Genomic DNA, 21,766 nt, shown 5'->3' with positions numbered 1-21,766 from the left:
ATGACTAGACTGAGTAAAAGTAGGATGACTAGACTGAGTAAAAGTAGGATGACAGTATTCAAGGAGAATACTATTACACACAAAGCTGTCGAAATTAAATTTTACCACTGTTTAATGTCACTGGTGCCCATAGCTGTTGCTATATGCAGTTTACAAGTCTGTTGTTCTCAAGATTTATTTTACTCCCTGTACAGAAGAGTACAAATAAAGATGTTCCATAATTAAATGGTGTGCCTGTTACTTCCAAACCACAACACTGGGCACAGGTTACGCAACTGGTAAAAGCAACATTTTTCACACAGAGAAAGTGTAGAAATAAACTCATTAATGTGATGAATACGGCACACATGACCACTGTACACAGAGTTCGACCAGAAATGCTGTCATAAAATAATTACAATACTCTTCAAAAAAGACACATGGGGATATCCATCTGGAAAAGTAATGCAACTTGTAGTGACGTGGTGAAGGTGAAATGCTTGCTGGGGCAGAAGCTGCATACAAAGCATGGCTAGCGGCAGATAAAATGGCAAAAGAAAACTTGATTTTATAAATCAGAGAGACCTGAAGCAAGTAAAGAACTGCACTACGTCACATGAAGTATAGCCTAGACTAAAATCAATCTATGCGTCCGAAGGACCTGCTGACTAAGCATAGCTGCTCAAATGCCTCACGTTTCACAAAATGCAACCCACTGATGATGTAACAATATCTTACTGAATTCTTCAATGCTGTGAACAAGTTACAAGCAATCTCTGGCAATCTATTGCCAATAATGCTGCTCTATGGACACTTATGACAATTTTAAATGTGCTATTGAATCCTGTTACCATCTACCAGATATCAAGACACTAAAATTAAAATATCCTGGAAGAACATACTGCAAGGATTCAGAAAGACAGTGAAAATGTAAGTGCTGCAATGTTTGTTAAACAAGGTAAGCATTTCGTGAACAAATTAAAAAGTCCTGCTAGCCACAGTGACAAATGGTAATAAAAAAAAGGTCAGCATACAAATGCAGCTTTTGTAACAAGGGCACGAATAAGACTTCCCATTACAGATTTGAAATTCAGTGACGTCTATCTCACTAGATGCACTGTGTGTCCTGAAGGAAAAACCACATCAATTTCCTTCATCCACAAAGAAAGGAACTCAAATGAACTTCTGGATGTCAGTGGACCAGTAAGAGATATATCTTCAGAGGGTGGGATTTTTTTTTGTGTGTGGCATTTATAGACAACTACATCAGACAGTGTAAAGTATATTTCCTTCAACATAAAGGAGATATTTGTAACAAATCTGTCAAATTCAAAAACACAGTTTAAACTCAGACTGGTCATGCAATTAAATTCTTTCAGTCAGACGATGATATGAAGTACAGCACTGAAGGAATGGACTCCATCCTCAGAATGGTGGAAATACAGCAATGTCTAACAGTTCCATACAAATTGCAGCAGAATGGTGTTGCTGAATGAAAGAACTGTTCATTGGGTGAAGTGTTGCTCGAGTCAAGTCAACCGTCGTCATTTTAGCCTGAAGCCGTCAACACAGCTAACTACATTTGAAATTGTCATTTAATTCAAGGACTGTGCAATGGAACTCTGTATGCAAGTGGCTGAAGAGAAAACCTGATGTATCTCGTGTTCATACATTTGGTCAAAACATTGCCATCCTAGATAAATTGCCTTGAGGGTCGCACTTTCCTTTCTTTGGTAAGGAAGAGATTTTTGTAGGCTATTTTAACTGTTCAAAAGCCTACTGTGTGTGGGTACAAGAAATTACGCGATTCTCTTGATAATCGATGTGAGGTTCCTTGATTAGGACAGTTTCGAGCCCCAGCAAACTTATGTGGACTCCAACAAAGATGAGCCAGTTCATCACCAAAGAGGAGGTATAAACATCAATTCCAGGAGTGGGTATTTCAGTGATGATACAAACGATGAATCCAGGTTGTCATCACAACAAACCATTCTACGGCTTTGAAGAAGAAGTTATTCTGCCATCAAGCAATGGTGTTAACATGGCAACAAGATGGAGAGATGGCACACCAAAGCTAGTGCAAACAAGAAACAAGGGTTTCCAAATAAGGCATACAGACTTCCAATCACTGCAGGACACGAATTCACCCCTGAAAATGACTTCTGTGATGATGACAATAATTCTTCAATTGTCACACCTGCTCAACAGTTTGAGCCAGATGTAGACTCGTCAGATGTTTCAAACCATGATAATTTCATAGCAAATGCGATAGAGGTCAACATCAATGATTCATTGCTTGTTCCGAATCACCAAGAGTGCTTTAACCTGTGTATGATGAAATCAGGTCAACTATGACACATGGGACATCACAGACAGACCAATGAATGAAAGGGTAATTGACCCTAGAATTGTTTTGAGGAAGAAATACAATAGTGATTGATCTTTGCCGAGGAGATGAGTAAGAATAAATGCACAAGGATTTCATCAACAACCTAGAGTTGACTATGTGGAAATGGTCTCTCCAATTGCAAGAATCTAATACTTAGGACTATGCATGGCTCTGTCAGTCAAGCTTAACTTGTATGTCTCCCAACTGGATATCATCACTGCATTTCTCTTGGTAAAATTGACACAGAAATATTCATCAAAAAGCTAGATACACTCGTTGAATTCTTACAAAACAGGAGAGGCGAACAGAAAGATAATCATACAGTCAAGGCGGCAAGTGACACGTTCCAAACATTGAAATCCAGTGATACAGTGTGCAAACTAAGAAAAGCTATTTATAAGCGGCACCAAGCTGGTCAACAGTGGTGAGAAGTTGAATGTAAATCTAACATCAACTTCATCGAACCCATTCTGGTCCATGCATCTCTGTAAACAGTGTATGAAAACTGTCTAGTCTTCATACTCACTTTAGTAGATGACACTTGTTTCAGCAGATGCAGAAATAACAAAACAAATTAAGGATGAGTTACCTGCCAGATTTGACGTCAAGGATCATGGTGTCAGAACTGGATGGAGCATTGATGTTCACTGCCATCAGTACTCAACCAGACACGCTATGCAGTCAGTAAGCTAAGCTAGTATAGTAACAGCCATGATTTTGTTCACTGGTAAGCACCTAAGCAAATACTTATATTCTTCAAAGTAACTGACCTACATTAAGTGCAACAAAGGAATCTTCAGTTTCATGGAGGCTGTTTGATGAGTTCTGATGGAAGGCTACAAGGTTCACCAGCAATCTCATGGTGTTCACACAAGAAGAGAGCTGGTAGTCCAACAGAATACGTGATGACAGATGCCAAAAGGCTCTTCCTGCACTGAAGCACGGAAATGTGTTTAAGTACTTTGACTTCAATCCTAGAACCATAAACTTAACGATTTATAATTGTTCGTAAAGCTTGAGGAAGTGTGCTGAGCTACAAATTCTACTGACATGTAATATCGTTAGTATCCATACATGTCGCTATGTGCACGTTTTCAGATCTGTTGTTCCCAATCCTATGTTATCCTCCATACAGGAAACTACAAATAAAGTTGTTCCGTAATTAAATTAGGTCAATTCCTGAATTTTGAAACTACAACCCAACATAAACAAATGTTCAGAACACATTAATAAAAGAAAGATGATTGGAAATTGTTTGTTTGACTCTGAAATGCATAAAAAAATTGCGCGCAACTGGAGCCCATAATTTTTCCATTCTTTGGACACAAGTAAAGGGTCATCAAAGTAGACAGCCATCTTCTGGATGCAGCTTATTATTTCAAGTTGTTTTAACTCCTCCCCCTGGGTTGTCAGCGAAACAGCCCTATGTCACTATCCTTGCAGCATGTACAGTTGTGTACACGCAGTTCTAGATATTCATAACTTTAATGATCAGCCAGTTAAAGACTTGCACTTACAAGATGATCTCTTCAATTTTCTTCATACTTATACTGCTGAGGTCAGCACCTAGAAACCAATTTCCTAAAGCAGTAGGGACACTTCTCCAAAAAACTTAAAAAGGCTTTTGCAAGCAAAGATTTTTTAGCGTTGTTAAGAATAAAAAATGTAGAATATTTTATACTTTTTTGCCAGGTCTTTTTATTTTCCCCTTATAAAATTTACACATCTTCCTAAGAAACAAACTTTTCATTCTAAACTATGTAATGCTACTATTAACAACGTGGTATCTACAAATTTAATTGTGCCCCGAAATATGGTGAAATTATCTTACCCACCAGCAGCTGGGAGCATAAAGTAAAACTCTAGTAGTCACAAAGTACCTAGTTCATCATCTTTCACCACCACCACCACCACCACCACCACCTCCTCCTCCTCCTCCTCCTCCTCCTCCTCCTCCTCCTCCCTTTCATCAAACGGGAATGTTAGTAACAAATATTGAATATCAATTTTTAAATAAAAAAAAATTTAATTTTAATTGTAAATCACAATAAATTAAAATTTTATGCTGAAATGTGAAATTCTTTACTCCCAAACCTAAAAATGTATAAATCAATAACAGTGTTCAATCTCTAGAAACAGGAAACTTATTTTCTATTTGATGTTTTGCATGGCAGCGTGGAGGGTAAAAATCGTAGAGGGAGACCAAGAGATGAATACACTAAGCAGATTCAGAAGGATGTAGATTGCAGTAGGTACTGGGAGATGAAGAAGCTTGCACAGGATAGAGTAGCATGGAGAGCTGCATCAAACCAGTCTCAGGACTGAAGACCACAACAACAACAACAACAACATGTTTTGCATTTTTGTACTAAATTAAATTTATTGTGAATGCTCTCATTTTCATGTAATTAATAACTAAAAACAAAAAAGTTTTGTTAATATTTCCATTTGTTAATAAATATGGAAATGAAAGTTGAAATAGGTTGCTTCAGGTGATAACTGAACCAGCAATTTCCCAATTAGAAGATATTAAAATGCTTGAAATTGTTTGAAAAACAGTGTTTGGAAATCTTCAAACACAATTTTTCCCTGAGGTTTCTTTTTTCCCCACATTTCGTGTGTCTTACTGCTTTGGTAAATTTATGTCCAAACACAGACCTACAAATCCAGTAAGTAGAGTACGCGAAGGATACGGTGGCTGGTGAATAGTGACCAATTTCCATCTAAAGTTATGCAGGAGTTCATTTTTTCGGAAGGAGATGCCAACATTGTTTGTCCCCTTTCAGCTAGTTGGTGACACACTGCAATGACAGAATGGTGGCGTATGCCTTGCAATCATCCTCAAATGATCTTACAGAAACTATATGCTAAAAAAATCTTTTTGCCTTACTTATAGCTTTAGACATCAGCTTCATAATGATGTGCCCATCATTTCATTAATGGTCACTGTTATTGCGATGATATGTATAAAAGAAAGCGAAATTTGAAAAAGTTTGCAATGAAAAATGGGGTGGGGGGGGGGGGGGCTATTATTTTGAGTTTGGTGCATATTACATATGTTGCTGCATGCGAAATTTAGTTAACATATTGAATTTTTCTTTAGACTTGGATGGAGGTCTCAGTCACCAGTCTCAAGAAAATTTATTTCATGTGGCGCACTAATTTGCTATCGCGCGCACCAGCAATAAAGCCACAATGAAATGTCCATAAATTTCCGCATATCTCAAATGGCAAATGGTTTGAGATACCGAAACGAGATTTTGACAAATGGTATCAAGCAAAGAGGAGAGTATTTTGATATATGGATTGTTATGTCCTAGCCAGTAATGCCACCCGAGCCCGCTGCCAAAAGGTTGGCAGCATCAAAGTCCGGACACCGTCCGCATAAGCAGCGCCAGCGAGACAGCAAATCGCCGCAAGTCTGCGCGTGCCACCGCTGGCTTCTTGCTTCTTAAGCGCTGGAGTCGCGAGCGCTAGGACAGTTCTGTATTCGCCGCTCAGTTGTATACTCGCCACCGAATCGTGTACTTGCTAGTCAGTTGTGTGTTCATCGCAGCAGAGTTGTTGTTTGTCGTCAGCCGACGCTGACCAGCCGCTCCGACTCGAACTAGACAGATTTCTGTAGACACCGAGTTCACTACTGTGTTTCTGTATCTTCATGAATAAAGATAAGTACCGACTTATTTAATCAGAGTGTTTGGGGTTTCATCTTTCTGTTTACTGTTCCAGCGGACCGGTCGGCCGCTATTAAAAGTGTGGCGGTGACTTCGTAAGCCATTTCTACAGCCAAGTGTTTGTCGCTACGAACACCGCCACAAAACTGGCGACGAGGTCTTCCGAACTCGTGTGCAGGGCTGGTTCAACTTGTTCTTGTTATACTAATTATAGAGATAAACTTTTGGGGGCTGGTTTAATTTGTGTTCACTATGTCTGCCGAATTACAACAGTTGATCTTGTTACAGAGTCAGCAAGTACAAAGTCTGGTGGAAGCAATCGCCAAACAAGCGGCTAATCCTCCAACACAAAAGGAACAAGCACAGGCAGCACCACAGTTCCGGGCTTTTGATGAATCCAGAGAAGAATGGCAAGAATATTTCGCGCAGTTGCAGGCGCACATGACAGTCTACAAAATCACAGGTACTGAGCGGCAGCTTTATTTAATTTCCACTGCAGGCGTGGAAATCTATCGACTCCTTTGTAAGTTGTTCCCGGAATCCCAGCCAGAAGCTTTAGACTATGACGTTGTTGTTAACAAGCTTGCTGAGTATTTCGAGTCGCGAGTTCATGTGGCAGCAGCCAGATTCAAGTCCTTCAGATTAAAGAAACTGCCACATCAATCTAATAAACAGTGGTTAACAGATTTACGGGGCCTCACCCGTCAGTGCCGATTTAATTGTGTGTGTGGAGCTTCCTACAATGATGTCATGTTACGAGACGCTATTACGCAAAACATTGCAGATTCTCGTATTCGTGCTGCTATCTTAAAGTTGCCTGACCCGTCATTAGAGACTGTGATGAACATCATTGAAGCCCAAGATACTTTTGACTATGCTGAGTGTGAGTTAGATCAGCCATGTATTTCTCACATTGCCTGTGCTAAGCAAGTTAGGTCACGCCCGCGGCCCCACCGGCGGAGTCAGACTGTAAACACTAGCCGGCCGCGTCATGTTAAACGTATTCGTCAGCCGCGTGTGCAAAATGATAGAGTTAAGTCTTGCCCTAAGTGTGTTCTTGCTCATCCTCGTGAACGTTGCCCGTTAAGAAACGCGGTTTGTCACTTTTGTCAAAGGAAAGGACACATCCAGACTGTTTGTTTGCGTAAACGCAAGAACAATTCTAGTGCTGCCCAGCCCATGGATATTCATGTTCTTCAAAGCCAGCCCGCCCAGAAGGTCGCGTTTAAAGACTCTTCCACGGTTCGTGTGGGTAATAAACTTGTTCGCAATAAGCCACCCACCCAGCCCTCTGCTATGCGATCCAAGCGTAATTCAACCGCTGTAAAAAGTAATGTACAGACTGCAAGTGAAGCGGGAGTTGTTGTTCCACCCGCCCAACCCACGAGTTGTCGTAAGCAGCGAACACGCGCTGATTTTGTGTCTTCCGCCTCCACTGCACCGATCCAGAGACAGTGTAATAAACTATTTGTGAAGCTACGCATCCAGGATAAGACCTTCAATTTTCAATTAGACACTGGTGCATCTGTGACTCTCATAAATAGTGCTACGTATGCGGCTATCGGCCGCCCTAAACTTTCAGCGGCAAAACATTCTTTGGCTACTTATAGTGGAGAACGAATTCCTGTGTTAGGTGTATGTAGCGTGCCAGCCACATTCCGTGGCAATACAAAAACAGTTTCATTCACAGTGCTCCGCGCTACAGACAGTGTAAACATTTTCGGATTAGACTGTTTTGACTTATTGGCCTGTCTATCCAAGACAATGTGTTGCAAATTAATTCTGTTGTTGTTCCTCAAGACAGCATAACCGAGTTGTGTAAACGATACAGTGACATATTTAAAGACGAACTAGGTTGTGCTGCGAACTTTGCCGCTCATATTACGTTAAAAGATAATGCTCAGCCTCGATTTTGTCGTGCTCGTCCAGTGCCTCACGCCCTCCGGGCACCTGTAGAAGATGAACTTCGTCGTTGGCAAAACAACGGTGTTATTCAACCCGTTTCAGCGAGCCAGTGGGCTTCTCCCTTAGTTATTATAAAGAAACCGTCTGGCAAGTTACGTTTGTGTGCTGATTTTAAGTCGACAGTTAATCCTCAGACTGTCATTGATTCTTTTCCTTTGCCTAGACCGGACGAGCTGATGGATAAGTTAGGGGAAGCTCGTTTCTTTTCCAAAATTGATCTCCGTGAAGCATATTTGCAATTGCCCCTCGACGAGCAATCACAACAGTATTTTGTCATAAACACGTCGTTGGGGTTGTTCCGTTTTCTGCGTTTGCCTTTTGGTTGTGCGTCAGCTCCAGCTGTTTTTCAGCGTTTTTTGTCACAACTTCTGGCTAATGTGCCATCGTGTTTGAACTATTTAGACGATATTGTTGTGTCCGGTCGGACGCCTGCTGAACATTTCCGTAATTTGGAGTGTTTGTTTAAAGTGTTGTCTCAGGCAGGCCTCCGTTGCAACATCGATAAATGTTCATTTTTCCTTACGGAGATGGAGTATCTGGGACATGTTATTAACGCTCAAGGCATTCATCCCTCCCAGTCACATTTAGCAGCTATTCGTGATTTGCCCGCCCCTCGCAATCTGCATGAATTGCAAGCAGTTCTTGGCAAATTGACGTATTATATTAGGTTTATACCTAATGCATCACAGATTGCTGCATCGTTGCATCGTCTCCGCCGTAAGAATGTTCCGTTTGTGTGGTCAGCTGATTGCCAATCAGCCTTTCAGCAGCTTAAAGAGGCTTTATTGAATGATCGTTGTCTGGTCCATTACGACCCTAACAAGCCTCTGGTGTTAGCTTGTGATGCCTCTTCTTACGGCCTCGGTGCTGTGTTGTCTCACCGAGTCGGTAACACCGAACGTCCTATTGCGTTCGCATCTAAATTGCTAAACAAAGCTCAGTGTAATTATAGCCAATTGGACAAGGAAGCGTTGGCTATTGTGTTCGGTGTCACAAAATTCCATCACTACCTCTATGGTAGACCATTCTATTTAGTAACAGATCACAAGCCCCTGACGTCACTGTTTCATCCGTCTAAACCAGTTCCTCAGCGGACAGCTCAGAGACTACAACGTTGGGCTCTTTTGTTATCACAATACCAGTATGAGATACTGTATCGCCCTACAGCTCAGCATACAAACGCTGACGCGCTTTCTAGATTGCCGATTGCTGCGGATGATGTCTTCGATTCCTCTGACGACTCTTGCCATCAGATTGATGCCGATGAGCATCAATCCCTCCGGGATTTTCCGACTGATTATCGTCAGGTGGCACGTGAGACAGCTACGGATCCTCATCTGAGTTTACTATTACGTTTTGTTCAACGTGGTTGGCCGTCCAAGGCAAAGGACATATCTGATCCTGTGGTTCGTCGCTATTATCCGCAACGTCATCTGTTGTCTGTTTCGCACGGAGTTTTGCTGTTACGCAGCGAGAATGACCAGCTTCGTGTAGTGGTTCCCCAAGTGCTCCAATCCAAGGTCCTCGACTTGTTGCATCAAGGTCATTGGGGAGTGGTCCGCACCAAGTAGCTTGCCCGCCGTCATTGTACATGGATCGGCATTGATAAGCAGATTACGCAGATGTCTACAGATTGTTCGACGTGTGCCGAACACCAAGCTGCTCCGCCTCAACGCTATTTTGAGTGGGCACGCCCTGCCGGTCCCTGGCAGCGAGTACATATTGATTTCGCTGGTCCATATTGGAATTCTCGTTGGCTCATCGTGATAGATGCATTTAGTAATTTTCCGTTTGTTGTGCCCATGCAGTCTACAACGTCTGCACAAACTATACAGGCGTTGACTTCAATTTTTTGTATTGAGGGTCTTCCAGAAGTTTTAGTGTCTGACAATGGTCCACAATTTACCTCTGCTGAATTTGAAAGTTTTTGTTCTGCCAATGGCATTCGCCATGTTCTTACTCCGCCGTTCCACCCTCAATCGAATGGTGCAGCGGAACGTTTTGTACGCACATTCAAGGATCATATGGACCGCCTTCGTGCTACGCACTCTCGTCAGCAGGCCCTCATCACGTTCCTGTCGTCGTACCGGACCACGCCACGCGACGGCCCTTCGCCTGCGGAGCTTCTCCACGGCCGTCATCATCGCACCCTACTACGGTTGTTGCACCCCCCGGATCGACCCGCTGCTTCTGAGCATCGCACGCGTTTTCAGCGCAACGACGCCATTTTTTTCAGAGTTTATCACGGTCGCCGTCGTTGGGAACGTGGTACCGTGATAAGTGTCCAGGGTCGCGGTTTTTATACTGTTCAAGGTGCTACTGGGGTGCACAGGAGGCATCAGAACCAGTTGCGCCGCGCTGGCCGCCCGGATTCTGCCGCTCGTTCTTTGTCCACAGATTTGGTCCGCGGCGGGTTCCAGCCGCGCCTTCCGACTTCGCTGCCGCCCCCAGGGCAGCAGCAGCAGCAGCAGCAGCCGTCGCCGCTACCACGCCGACAGCCCGTCCCGTTGATGCCTCCCGCGCAGCTTCATTCGGGAGCGCCCCAGGTGGTCGCTCCGGCGCCTGCGGTCCCTCTTCAGTCGCCACCGCCTTCGGAGCTGATGGACGTCGACCCCTCAGCCGGGCCGCCTTCCCAAGCGGTGGCTGTGCAGCCTGTCCTGCAGCCGCTTTCCTTGGGCACCCCCAAGGAGTCTGACACCGCAGCGCCTTGTCCGGCGCCCACTCAGCAGCCGTCCACGCAGCGTCAGGAGACGCTGCCTCTCTTCGTGGATCCCGACACCCCGTCGCGTCCAGTACCAGAAGCTGCGCCCGTGGTCACAGGCGTGCACCCTGACCTCGGTTTTCAGTCGGTGTTTCCCGAGGCCCCCCGCAGCCAATGCTGGGGTGCGGACCGGGGACTGCCACCGACAACAGTCTCCGTCCCGGTCTCTTCTGCTACGCCTGCGGCCCGACCCCTCCCCCGCCGTCGACGCTCGCCACGTCATTATTCAACGACGGTGCGGCGATTTGGGGGGGAGGAGTGTTATGTCCTAGCCAGTAATGCCACCCGAGCCCGCTGCCAAAAGGTTGGCAGCATCAAAGTCCGGACGCCGTCCGCATAAGCAGCGCCAGCGAGACAGCAAATCGCCGCAAGTCTGCGCGCGCCACCGCTGGCTTCTTGCTTCTTAAGCGCTGGAGTCGCGAGCGCTAGGACAGTTCTGTATTCGCCGCTCAGTTGTATACTCGCCACCGAATCGTGTACTTGCTAGTCAGTTGTGTGTTCATCGCAGCAGAGTTGTTGTTTGTCGTCAGCCGACGCTGACCAGCCGCTGCGACTCGAACTAGACAGATTTCTGTAGACACCGAGTTCACTACTGTGTTTCTGTATCTTCATGAATAAAGATAAGTACCGACTTATTTAATCAGAGTGTTTGGGGTTTCATCTTTCTGTTTACTGTTCCAGCGGACCGGTCAGCCGCTATTAAAAGTGTGGCGGTGACTTCGTAAGCCATTTCTACAGCCAAGTGTTTGTCGCTACGAACACCGCCACAAAATGGATAGTATGCAAAACTTTATTATCTACACTGTTATTCCACTAGCTACAGATTTTTTTTTTTTTTTTTTTTTTTTTTTTTTTTTTTTTTTTGAAAGACAAACTTTTAAGGGCCATCAATTGCTGGTGAACCAGGAAGTGCTGTGTGTTTTGGAACAACGTAAGTGAAGGCATTACACATTCATTTCTGTATCAAGGACGTGCTTTTTCATAAGCTACTGACCTTACTTGTCATCAATTCCTCACTTAATAAACCACTGTTACAGGATTTTGTTGTGATTGCAACTGCAGAACACGTTGTGTAAACTCTGCTGTGTTTTGACAAAAGGAACAAATTTTAACATGTCTACAAGAGAAGTTTAGGCTTCACTCAAAATTTGCTATTCATAACAATTTGTAACTTTCAGAGAAGTGTTAACAAGTCAGGCAAGAATAAATTGTCACTAGTTGCATTTTCAGCAGGATTCTTTTTAGTTACTAACCAAAGCAGAGGTGACAGTAGATCTTTCTGGATGATCACCATACAGGTGTGGGTGTGGAGGGGCTCCACTTAATATTTACAACAACTACAATCATAGGTTTCTGTTTGAATGGCACTTCCCCTCCAGTGCTTGGCATTTACCGTACAACACGTTGACAGTCTACCACCAACTCCGACCACTACCACTCTCTCCACACTTGCCCTGTCGACTGCAAATCTACCAGCCATGTTAATCTATGCACATTACTACGGAAATCAAAGGGGGTGAACCAGAAACAGTCTGCTGCCCTTCTTACTTCATCGGAAAGGCGGGAAGGCAGACACACAGCAATTGCCTCATAATTCACTGATGAAGCACTGCGAGCAAGCTATGAAGTAGCATACGCTTTTGTAACAACTGACTCTCAGTTACCAATGGGCCCTGTTGAAATCATGTCTACTCTCCATCACAGAATGTGTAATGTCATGAGGGTGCACAATTTGATGCAGTTTGCATCTTCAAGCAATTCTAAGTTCAATGCTATCCCAAGAGAAGAACCTACTTATTATTAACAACTGGGATAAAATTAATGCACCTATGGACAAACTGTCCATTGCCTGCTTTGCGCTTTACAACCTCAATGACACCTGTAGTGGTATTTCTACCCTGTCAGAAACTGTTGTACATTTTGAAACAGTTATCTAGATGGTTGTGCATGAAAGCACTAAGCAAGTGTAATACAGATGTACCACTTTTTCTAACTTAGTTTTTCAGTGTTCTTACTGATGTCAGGCAGCACTTATTAATTTCTTTTTAGTCCAGAAGTAAATATGTTTGTAGGTTTGAAAATTCTTGGTGATGTCTGGTGAAGCTTTGCATTTGCTTGGTGCACCGATGTACTGTTCACAAGTAAGTTTTTTTTGTTAAGATCATGTTTTTATAAGCTTTATAAATAATGCCATTCAGCTTGTGCCATTATTTACAAATAAAAATTATATACAGTGCTATTTAAAAAGAAGGAACAGATTTCAAACATTTATTGTTGTCAAACTACAAAAGACAGAAACACAATTCCAGTGTTCTTGGAAAGAGAAAGTTCACATTTTTCTGCATTCAGTGTGGGCATCATGTGTTACATGACAAATATCCAAATGGTGGTTCATTTCCTGCCACACACGAAGCAGCTGGTCTCTTGTTAATGAATTCACAGCTTCAACAATGCAATGTCACAGGCTTTCAAGAGTGTTAGGCACAGGGGACAAAAACATGGTCTTTTATATAACCCCACAGATAAAAGTTACAAGATGTGAAGTCTCAAGAGCTGGAAGGCCACTGGCTATGAATTTCATATTCCGCTCTTCCTCTTCCAATTCAACATCCTGGAATGGTGTCCTACAGGTAACGTCTGGCGTGCTTATACTTTGTATAGTCTGAGCATCTTTCTAATGTCGCATCATCAGCATACCGCTCTCATCAGTTTTAGTTTTTTTTACGCTTAGTGTTAGTACTGATTAAAGGTGAGCATGATTACAATAATTGTGGCAGGTTTTTAAAGAAAACTTTATAAAACTGTCTCTTACCCAAAATCTTGCCTTAAATCTGTTAATTCATCAATCAATGAATGAATGAATGAATGAATGAATGAATGAATGATGAATGAATATATAAATAAATTCCTCTTCCCTCTTTTTGCAGTGTAATACTAGGCTCACTGTTGAGTGACAAATTTGACTTGGACCTTTGTTCACAGAAGCTCGGAAACCATAAACAAGAGCTTCACCAGCAAATGTGACCTCATAGGTATCTCTAAATCTTTATAAGAGATAGATTATACATTTCCGTCTCGATATCTATATAAGCTAACAATTATGACATCTACATTTAGCCATATACAACTCCATTCTCTGCCCAGCTCAACACAGTGAAGGCCAACAACTGCCTTTTAAAACATTAAAGTATATTTGATAATATTCTCGCAATTCTACTCTTTTACTTCTGCAAAATGTCTTCAATGGTATAACTATGAAGAAAAAAATGTACATAGACATTTTCAGCATTGCAGAAAGTTTCTAATTCAACTAATGTTAATTTGCATCATAGTCGGTGATTTCTTTTTATTGTTACTGTCTATGAACATTTTCCTTTTGGAGTCTTACTTTTAGTAACATGCGAAGTGAATAACGTGTTCACAGATTTATGACGTATAAAATGAGCACTCCTGGAGACCGCAGAGCCAGCAACGTCGAATTGGTAGATCTGCAAACACACAGAAAATCTGAACCTGTTTCCCGAGAATAATCATTTATTTATTTTATTATGTCAAGTTCTGTAGGACCAAATTGAGGAGCACATCTCCAAGGTCATGGAACATGTCATTACATGAAATTACAACATAAAAGTAATAACACACAATAATAAAATGTTTATGAAGAGGGGGGAGGGGGGGGGGAAAGGCCACAAGTTTAAGTAAAAGCATGTTGGAGTCAAAAAATAATCATGCTAGGGACCAGGAAGAATTTGATAACACTGGACACTTCTTATTGTTAGCCTTGTAATTGTTGGAACAGCATTATAAGATTGTATCGGTTACCACTTAGAGCTTATTCAAAGTAGATGTTTATGATCTGGTAATTGTTAAAGGATGTGAATGTGTCACTTCCGTACTTTTCAGTTCTGCCTCGAGTGAACTGAAACCAATGTTAATTGGCCAAGAGAAAATAATTTATGCTTATTGAGCATAGAAGAATTACAACTTTTCTGCACAATTAGTGGGAACATCAGTAAGCTACAATCAATTCTGGAAGTGGTTCTTATTTCCTTGTTTGGAATAACTGAAAAGTAATTGAGTGGAAAAGTAGTCTTCGAGACAGTAATTTTATTTTTGTTTGGAATTTTGACTGAGCTAGACATTAGGGCTTGTGTGTACAGAATTCTTCAGAAATGAACAAGGATGACCTGTAAGATTATGTGCTTGTATTCCATTAGCAAATATAAACCAAAAACTTCTTAATTATCTTCAAAAGAATTACTGTCTTCTGTATTTAATTAGTTCCTTTTGCTTTTCAGGTGCTATCACAAAGTACGATTTCTCCCAATTGCTAAATGAGAAGTATGGGTATTTAAGTTCATTACTAATACCAAATCATCTTAACCTACAGCCTTCAGCCAGAATAATGAATCTTTTAAAAAAGATGAGAAGAAGGGGTTTTGAGCTAAATTACACAATGCTATGCCATATAGTACTGAAATTACAGCATTACTTCTGAGCCAGAGAACTGATCTCTCTCTCTCTCTCTCTCTCTCTCTCACACACACACACACACACACACACACACACACACACATTCATTTTTAAATAAGTGGTGCATCTTACCTCTCTTCCCTCAGTAAATTATCATAAAATTTCCCTGTCTCATCATCTTGACCACGAACAATGGGTCCAGCAGCTTCTTCCTGATCCCATATTTTTTGTGCATCTTCTAGATCCTGGGACAGTCGTAACAATTATTAGGAATTTAAACATTTATTTGCAGTAATTTGTTTTTCATTTTTACCAGTCTTACTAATTAGAAAGCAACAAAGGAAAGCACTTACATTACCTTTATGCATTGTTTGTATGTAGTGAGTTGCAGTTTTAATTCTTCCGTTGATCTTTGTTCTTTGGCATGTTCTAGTTCTTCAGACATTTTGGCATTTTCTTTCTAAAAATGGAGAACATTTCTTAAGTGCCCTATATTCCACTCAAGCAAAAACAATTAAGGATAATGATTTTTTATTGTGACAGCTGTAAATTCTGAGAAATGTCAACAGTACAGACCATAAGTTTCCGAATCTCAAACACTGTCTGGGAATATGTGTTCTGTAAAGCCAAAAGCTGCTCTTTCTGCTTCTTGGCCTCATTTTTCAATTGCTGTCGACTAACTTCAACTTCAGCAAACAGTGAGTTTCCTTTTGAAGAATGATTGCCCACCTTTCCCTTGAGCATTTCAAGCTCACCTTTCATTATGAGATTTTCTTCCTGAAGAGCCTACAGTATAAAATAGAATTATAAGCATGATACTGCAAAGTCTACTCCTAAATGATACAATACTTACAGACTAATAAATTAAACTGAAGCTGTCCCCAGTAACTTTACATTCTTACTCTACCTCCATTCTACTCACACTAAAAAAATATATACAGGGTGAATCACCTGAAGCTTGCACTGCAAGAGAAATGAATATGGCCTCCATGGTGCTGTAAACAATGTTTTTGACTTTTTAAACGTTTATAGTATGTGCTTTTCAAATCGTTCTGTTTAAAGGATTGTAAATGTTCGTGAGTTTCGAAGAACATCGTCATTACTGACGCATGCATACGAAGTCAGATGTCTGCATTAACTACTCATTCTGTACCAGGGACTGGCCCTACCAAGATCATCCAGAAACGTCGTGCTGGCTCAATAGGGCCTACTTTGCTTTGTTCAGTTACTCCACATTTTGCTGAAGTTCGCCTGGATTCGAAGTAAACAAAACAATGTTGTCACCCACAGTTTGAAGGTGGTTCAGGCCACTGAAGATGCCTTGCAGAAAATAAAGGCATTATAAAGGCGTCATCATCCACTCAGGACCACACATTTACAGTCCATGAACGGTGACGTTCCATCTGCCAAAGCCAATCGGGACCGTCAACAGATCAATAGCGCGTGTTTCAGCGACTGATAAATGTGGCTTCATCACTAAACAAGATACACGATACATCTGGAGTAGCCTGTCTTAATGCCCACGTACAGAAATTAACATGATTCTCATAATCGTTTCTATGCAGCTCTTGGTGAAGAGAGATGTGATAGGGATGGAATCTATGTCAATGGAGAATGCGTAGGACACTTGTCTGACATGTCACTTCCTCAGGCAATTGTGCAGGAGCTAATGAGCAGATCAACTGCAACAGCAGCAGAATATTAATTTCTCCCTCTTCAGTCATCACTATTTCCTTTTGTTGTCGTCTAGATGTTACACTATCACTTTCGGGTAACTGGTTGAAGAGGTTGATGAATAATTGTCGAGATGGTTGACATTTACTGGGATATCTTGACAAACATTATACAAGAACAAATTGCATTCTTCCTACACACTCTACACACCATGAACATGCCATCAATTTTGGTACTTGTAAATCTCATCATCCACTCAGGACCTACTGCTTGGACTGACTGACTAGCAAGTCACAGTGCACTCAAGGAACACAAAAGCACATGTAAGTAAACATGATAACTTTGTGTTGAGGAACTAGGCAGGTTGAATGGCACCAAAATAGGTATGTGTGGAAACTTTCCAAAATACGATCTCATAAATGGTTTGCACTAGAATCCTGCAACAAACACCACCAATATTCAAATTTACCCCTGCCTTTAGTTTGTTAATGTCAATAGGCATTGTCACATTTAAAAAAGTGTGTCTGCACAAAACATATTTATTACAATGTGTTTACTGGACAACAATACGAGCCCTGACTACCAATTTATTCTGTGAAAACCACAGGTCAATAACACTTTCCATTTCCACAATATTTGTGATGTAAGATTTAGGTGATTCACCCTACGTATAAAAGCACTTAAAGCTGTCACTCTACAGCAAGTAATTCACTATAATAATGAACAATTAACACTACCTTAAACAAGTCAAAATAACAATGAGTAATCAAAATATACTTGTGGACCCATGGAAAAAGCAGATAGATATTTAATCCTAAGTTAATGAAAATTACAGAATTTTAATGCTCCAGTGATGGACAAAATAAGTTTGACTCCAATTGGCAAATAATGTGTTTATCATTAGACTCTTTTCTGAAAAATAATTTGATGAAGATTGCATGATCAGGCTTCACACAGTTATGTTAAACAAGATTTGTGATAATGTGATGGCTTGTTCCTTTCCATTTAACTCACTCTGTCCTAACAGACCAGACCTTTCTGTTGTTCCACAATTAAATATTCTAGAATATTTTCGATTGATAATTTAAAAATACTAGCTCCAAAAGGACAATAGTTCCAAGTTGAGTAGGAATCTGCCACAAACTGATGAATAACTAAGCAATGAAAGTCTATTATTTCTGAGAACTTTCCTTGCTTGTATTTGGAAACATGCTCAGTTTCAAGACTTACATACAGACATCGATCTATTGAGGCACTTATCTAAACTACTATTAAGTATAGTTATGACAATGAAGGAGTTTAATACTGCTATATCTGATCACCCAATTGTTGGGAACAATTACTGAAATATTTATTGTATTCTCAAAAGAGACTACATATTTACAACATCTTCCTGTTCCAGTACTTCCTTTGCATAAACAGAGTTTACAGCACATCAAAGTGATGAACTTAATTCTAATGTTAAGCAGGGTACCAGGTACAACAGCATCTATCAATAGTTATTCTCTTGTGGAACCTAATTACTGGTCTTTGCGTAAGATTATTATTACTATATTGCTATTATTATTATTATTATTATTATTATTATTATTATTATTATTATTATTATTATATTCCATCCTGGATTTTCCATTGTTTGGTCTTTGCATAACAGTAGTCCAAACCTTATTTAAGAAATAAATAAATATTATGTAATTATTTCTTGTATGCAGTCCAGATACACATTGAAACCCCACACTAAAGAATCATACCACTCTGCTACAGCCGAAACAAAACAGCAAAGCCCATTTACTCTTTATCAACGGTTTGTGCCATTTTGTTTTGGCTTCTCTGTGGGGATTCTACTGTAATGTGGAGAAAGGATTACAGAAAGTACCAGACAGCAGATGTGTACTGTGGAGGGGGGGGACTTTCTTTTTTGTGATAGTTAAATCTGTATGACTACCCCTCAATATTACAGCAATGGTCCTAGATATGGCATACAGAACAATTAAGTTGGCATGGGCAGGAACTCTTAGTGACTTTACGGATTCCCATGTTCCAGGTCTATTTACTAAATCATTTTAGGATTTTTGATGTTAACCTCTCATATCTAATAATAATAGCAAAAATGTGGCAGCAGAGGATAGGTATTAAATTACAATTACTTACATCTTGTTCTGGCGTGTATAAACCTGATTATGATTGGTTGGTTGGTTTCTAGCAATTAACCCTCTGGTGTGCATTTTCAGTGCAGTGGACAGTTGTTAACAGTCACTTCTTTGGTGTTTTTTATCAGTCGTGATGCTGCAAATGCACCCAGGGCACAGCACCAGCAGGGAATATCCACTGGAATGGACTGCATACACTTTCACCTCCGGACTGATTGAGAATGCCAAAGAAGCAACATCAAAAACTGTTCACTGAAGTTGACATGTGCACCACAGGGTTAAGGGAATAAACAGTGAAGTCATCAGTCCCCCGTTCAGGAGAAAGTCCATCAGGAATTAGTGATGTCAGCCACAAACTTGATTTGCTTCTGACAGTATGTAGGAGTAGTAACATTGAGATACTAAATGCAAAACTGATATCAGAGATGATAAATAATTTAAAGAGAGGTAAATGTCTATGGATATGCCAGTCTATGAGGGTTCCCCAGCACTAATCTGTGGTGGGGTACACACCACCCAAATCTTATCCCCTCCCTCCCCCACAACCCAGTAAGTGCTAAGACAGAGTGGAAGAAAATAGGCCTTCTAGATAGAATATTCACAACAGTAAAAGTCAGAAGGCTGAAATCATAATAAACATTTTTTGGACAGAGAATTAATCATATCAGTACTGAGTAAGGCCAGCCAAGTGGCCTGAACTCTGCATGCGACAGGACCTGTCTCTCCCACACGATACCTATGGGTAAATTGCTAAATATAAAAATGATTCCATTCCATTGGAGGAAGCATAAAGCCCTGTTGAACCATTCTTGTGACATCAACAAGTATCGAGGTTAAGGAATCCTTAAGATATCACATTAATTTAAGAAGCACTCCTAAAAAGTAAAAGTGGGTGAAGCAGAAAAATCGTTACCCACAACCAAATGTAATTGAAACAGAATAAAAGAGGGACAATCATGGCAGCTAGCACAAGAGGTATGACTGAGGGCCCCTCTCCCAGAATGTGATGGAAGACATTCCAACCCAACGGCCATGTCCCCACTCCAAAAGCAGTTTAAAATATTAGCTCTGTGAATAACCAGTTTCTCAAAGGAAACAAAACTATCTCAACTGTCCATATATCATCCACCAATGTTAGAGGCAAAGAATCTGGAAAACCATGCTTGGCATAGGTAGCCAGGAGGAGGAGGTACACTACCAGAACGTGCGCTACTGTCTAATGCTAGGCAAGCCTCAACACATCAGACAAAATTTAGGCCTAATCTGGTATGACGAATGCAGAAGTGACATGGGATGGTAGATTCCTTCTATGCGGAAAAGAAAAGGGAGCATCATGCTGCCATAGTCTCCTTGATAGTGTAGGGTTTATTAGAGGGGACCGTGGCCCACCAGATGTCTAATTTGCACCAACAAATACACACCTGGGATTGTCAATGTGGATACTGTGTGGGTAATTGCTTCTATAGCCAAACAATCAGACAATTTATTCCCCAGGATATCCACAGCTTGGGCCCCAACAAAAGACAAGTGAGTAGGTAGTACAACTAAGGTCAGAGAGAAGCTCCTCAATGGCAGACATCCTAAGGAGACAAGAGTAGCATCGATTAAAGGCCCAGCAACTGCTCTTTCAATCACTACAAATTAGAACACTTGCATAAAAGATCAGTTTAAAAAAATGTAGGGCTACATGAAATGTATTTGCAATTGCGAATATGATCAGATTCTGGCTGTGCAACGCACAATGAAAATTAGTGCCAGACCGGGACTTGAACCCACATTTCTTGCTTTACATGAGCTGTCACCATAACTGCCTCTGCCATCCGAGCATGCCTCGAGAACCGACACAAACCACCTTAAGTCTCCACATGTCTACATACTATACTCGCACAATTACTGTTATTCCCACACAGTAAAGAGGCTTGCAATTACTAGCAGTATAGTAAAATGTAGGGCTCTGTTATTGGCTACCAGATTCACAGTAAAAAAACTACCATTCTGGACAGCAAATGATAATCTGGATTCGTGGGAGCTGTTGAAGTGTGTCTCATACCATCCATAGTTTTAGTGTCATCAGTGTAAATGACGATACCACTCCTGAAGAACCAGGAGAAACAGAAGCCAAAAGATCTATCAGGTAACTGAAACTTTAGGTCCTTGAAATAAATCATTCCTTTTTCGTTGTCTGGGTACTAACTAGGAGAAGTGTTCAGGAATATATCGGCAACACATTCCAAAAGGGACAGGCAGAGGTCCAGGAAGTGTGTCTTGCTGTGCAGTCCAACTGGTAATCCAACCCAAAGGCAAGTGTCCCAGGCTCTTCTACTCTCACAAAAATGGATAAGTCAGATGATTAGTAAGTTGCTGAATGGTAATTGTGTATCGGAACTGAAGAAGTAAGATTCACAATTCGGCAAGGAGACTGTTAAACCTGTCAACCATAGTCCAATTGGGGTCAAGGTCATGTCCCAGTAACTATGGAGTAGAGTAGTATGATTCACACTCCAAGGGGCATGGGCTGGGAAGCAGAGAGTGTTAACCTTCGCAGACGAGACAGTGTTTCTCTCTCAGGCAGCTTTTGGGAGCAAAATATGCCGTGTAAACAGCGCCAAGAGTCAGCTCACTGGCAGTGTCCAAGAGTAAGGCAAAATCTCAGATAGTTGCACACTGCATGTTCAGACCTCCCATGTAGACAGCAGCTTAC

General features: G+C 41.3%; 1 protein-coding gene across 2 annotated transcripts in view; it reads right to left on the bottom strand.

Moving 5' to 3' along the window:
• LOC124802994 (protein Spindly-A-like) overlaps positions 1-21,766 on the bottom strand; it is a 98,554-nt gene that overhangs the window by 28,627 nt on the left and 48,161 nt on the right. For both annotated transcript variants that reach the window (XM_047264096.1, XM_047264097.1), the window contains 3 exons: positions 15,818-16,027; positions 15,600-15,701; positions 15,374-15,486 (listed from right to left, as the gene is read on the bottom strand). In XM_047264096.1, coding sequence (XP_047120052.1) covers positions 15,374-15,486; positions 15,600-15,701; positions 15,818-16,027 — 425 coding nt within the window. The remainder of the gene's footprint in view (positions 1-15,373; positions 15,487-15,599; positions 15,702-15,817; positions 16,028-21,766) is intronic.

This window comes from Schistocerca piceifrons, chromosome 6 (assembly GCF_021461385.2).
Source record: "Schistocerca piceifrons isolate TAMUIC-IGC-003096 chromosome 6, iqSchPice1.1, whole genome shotgun sequence".
NCBI classification, from domain to species: Eukaryota; Metazoa; Arthropoda; class Insecta; order Orthoptera; family Acrididae; genus Schistocerca; species Schistocerca piceifrons.
Note: the sequence above shows the minus strand (reverse complement) of the source record. Positions and strands in the feature narration are given on the sequence as shown.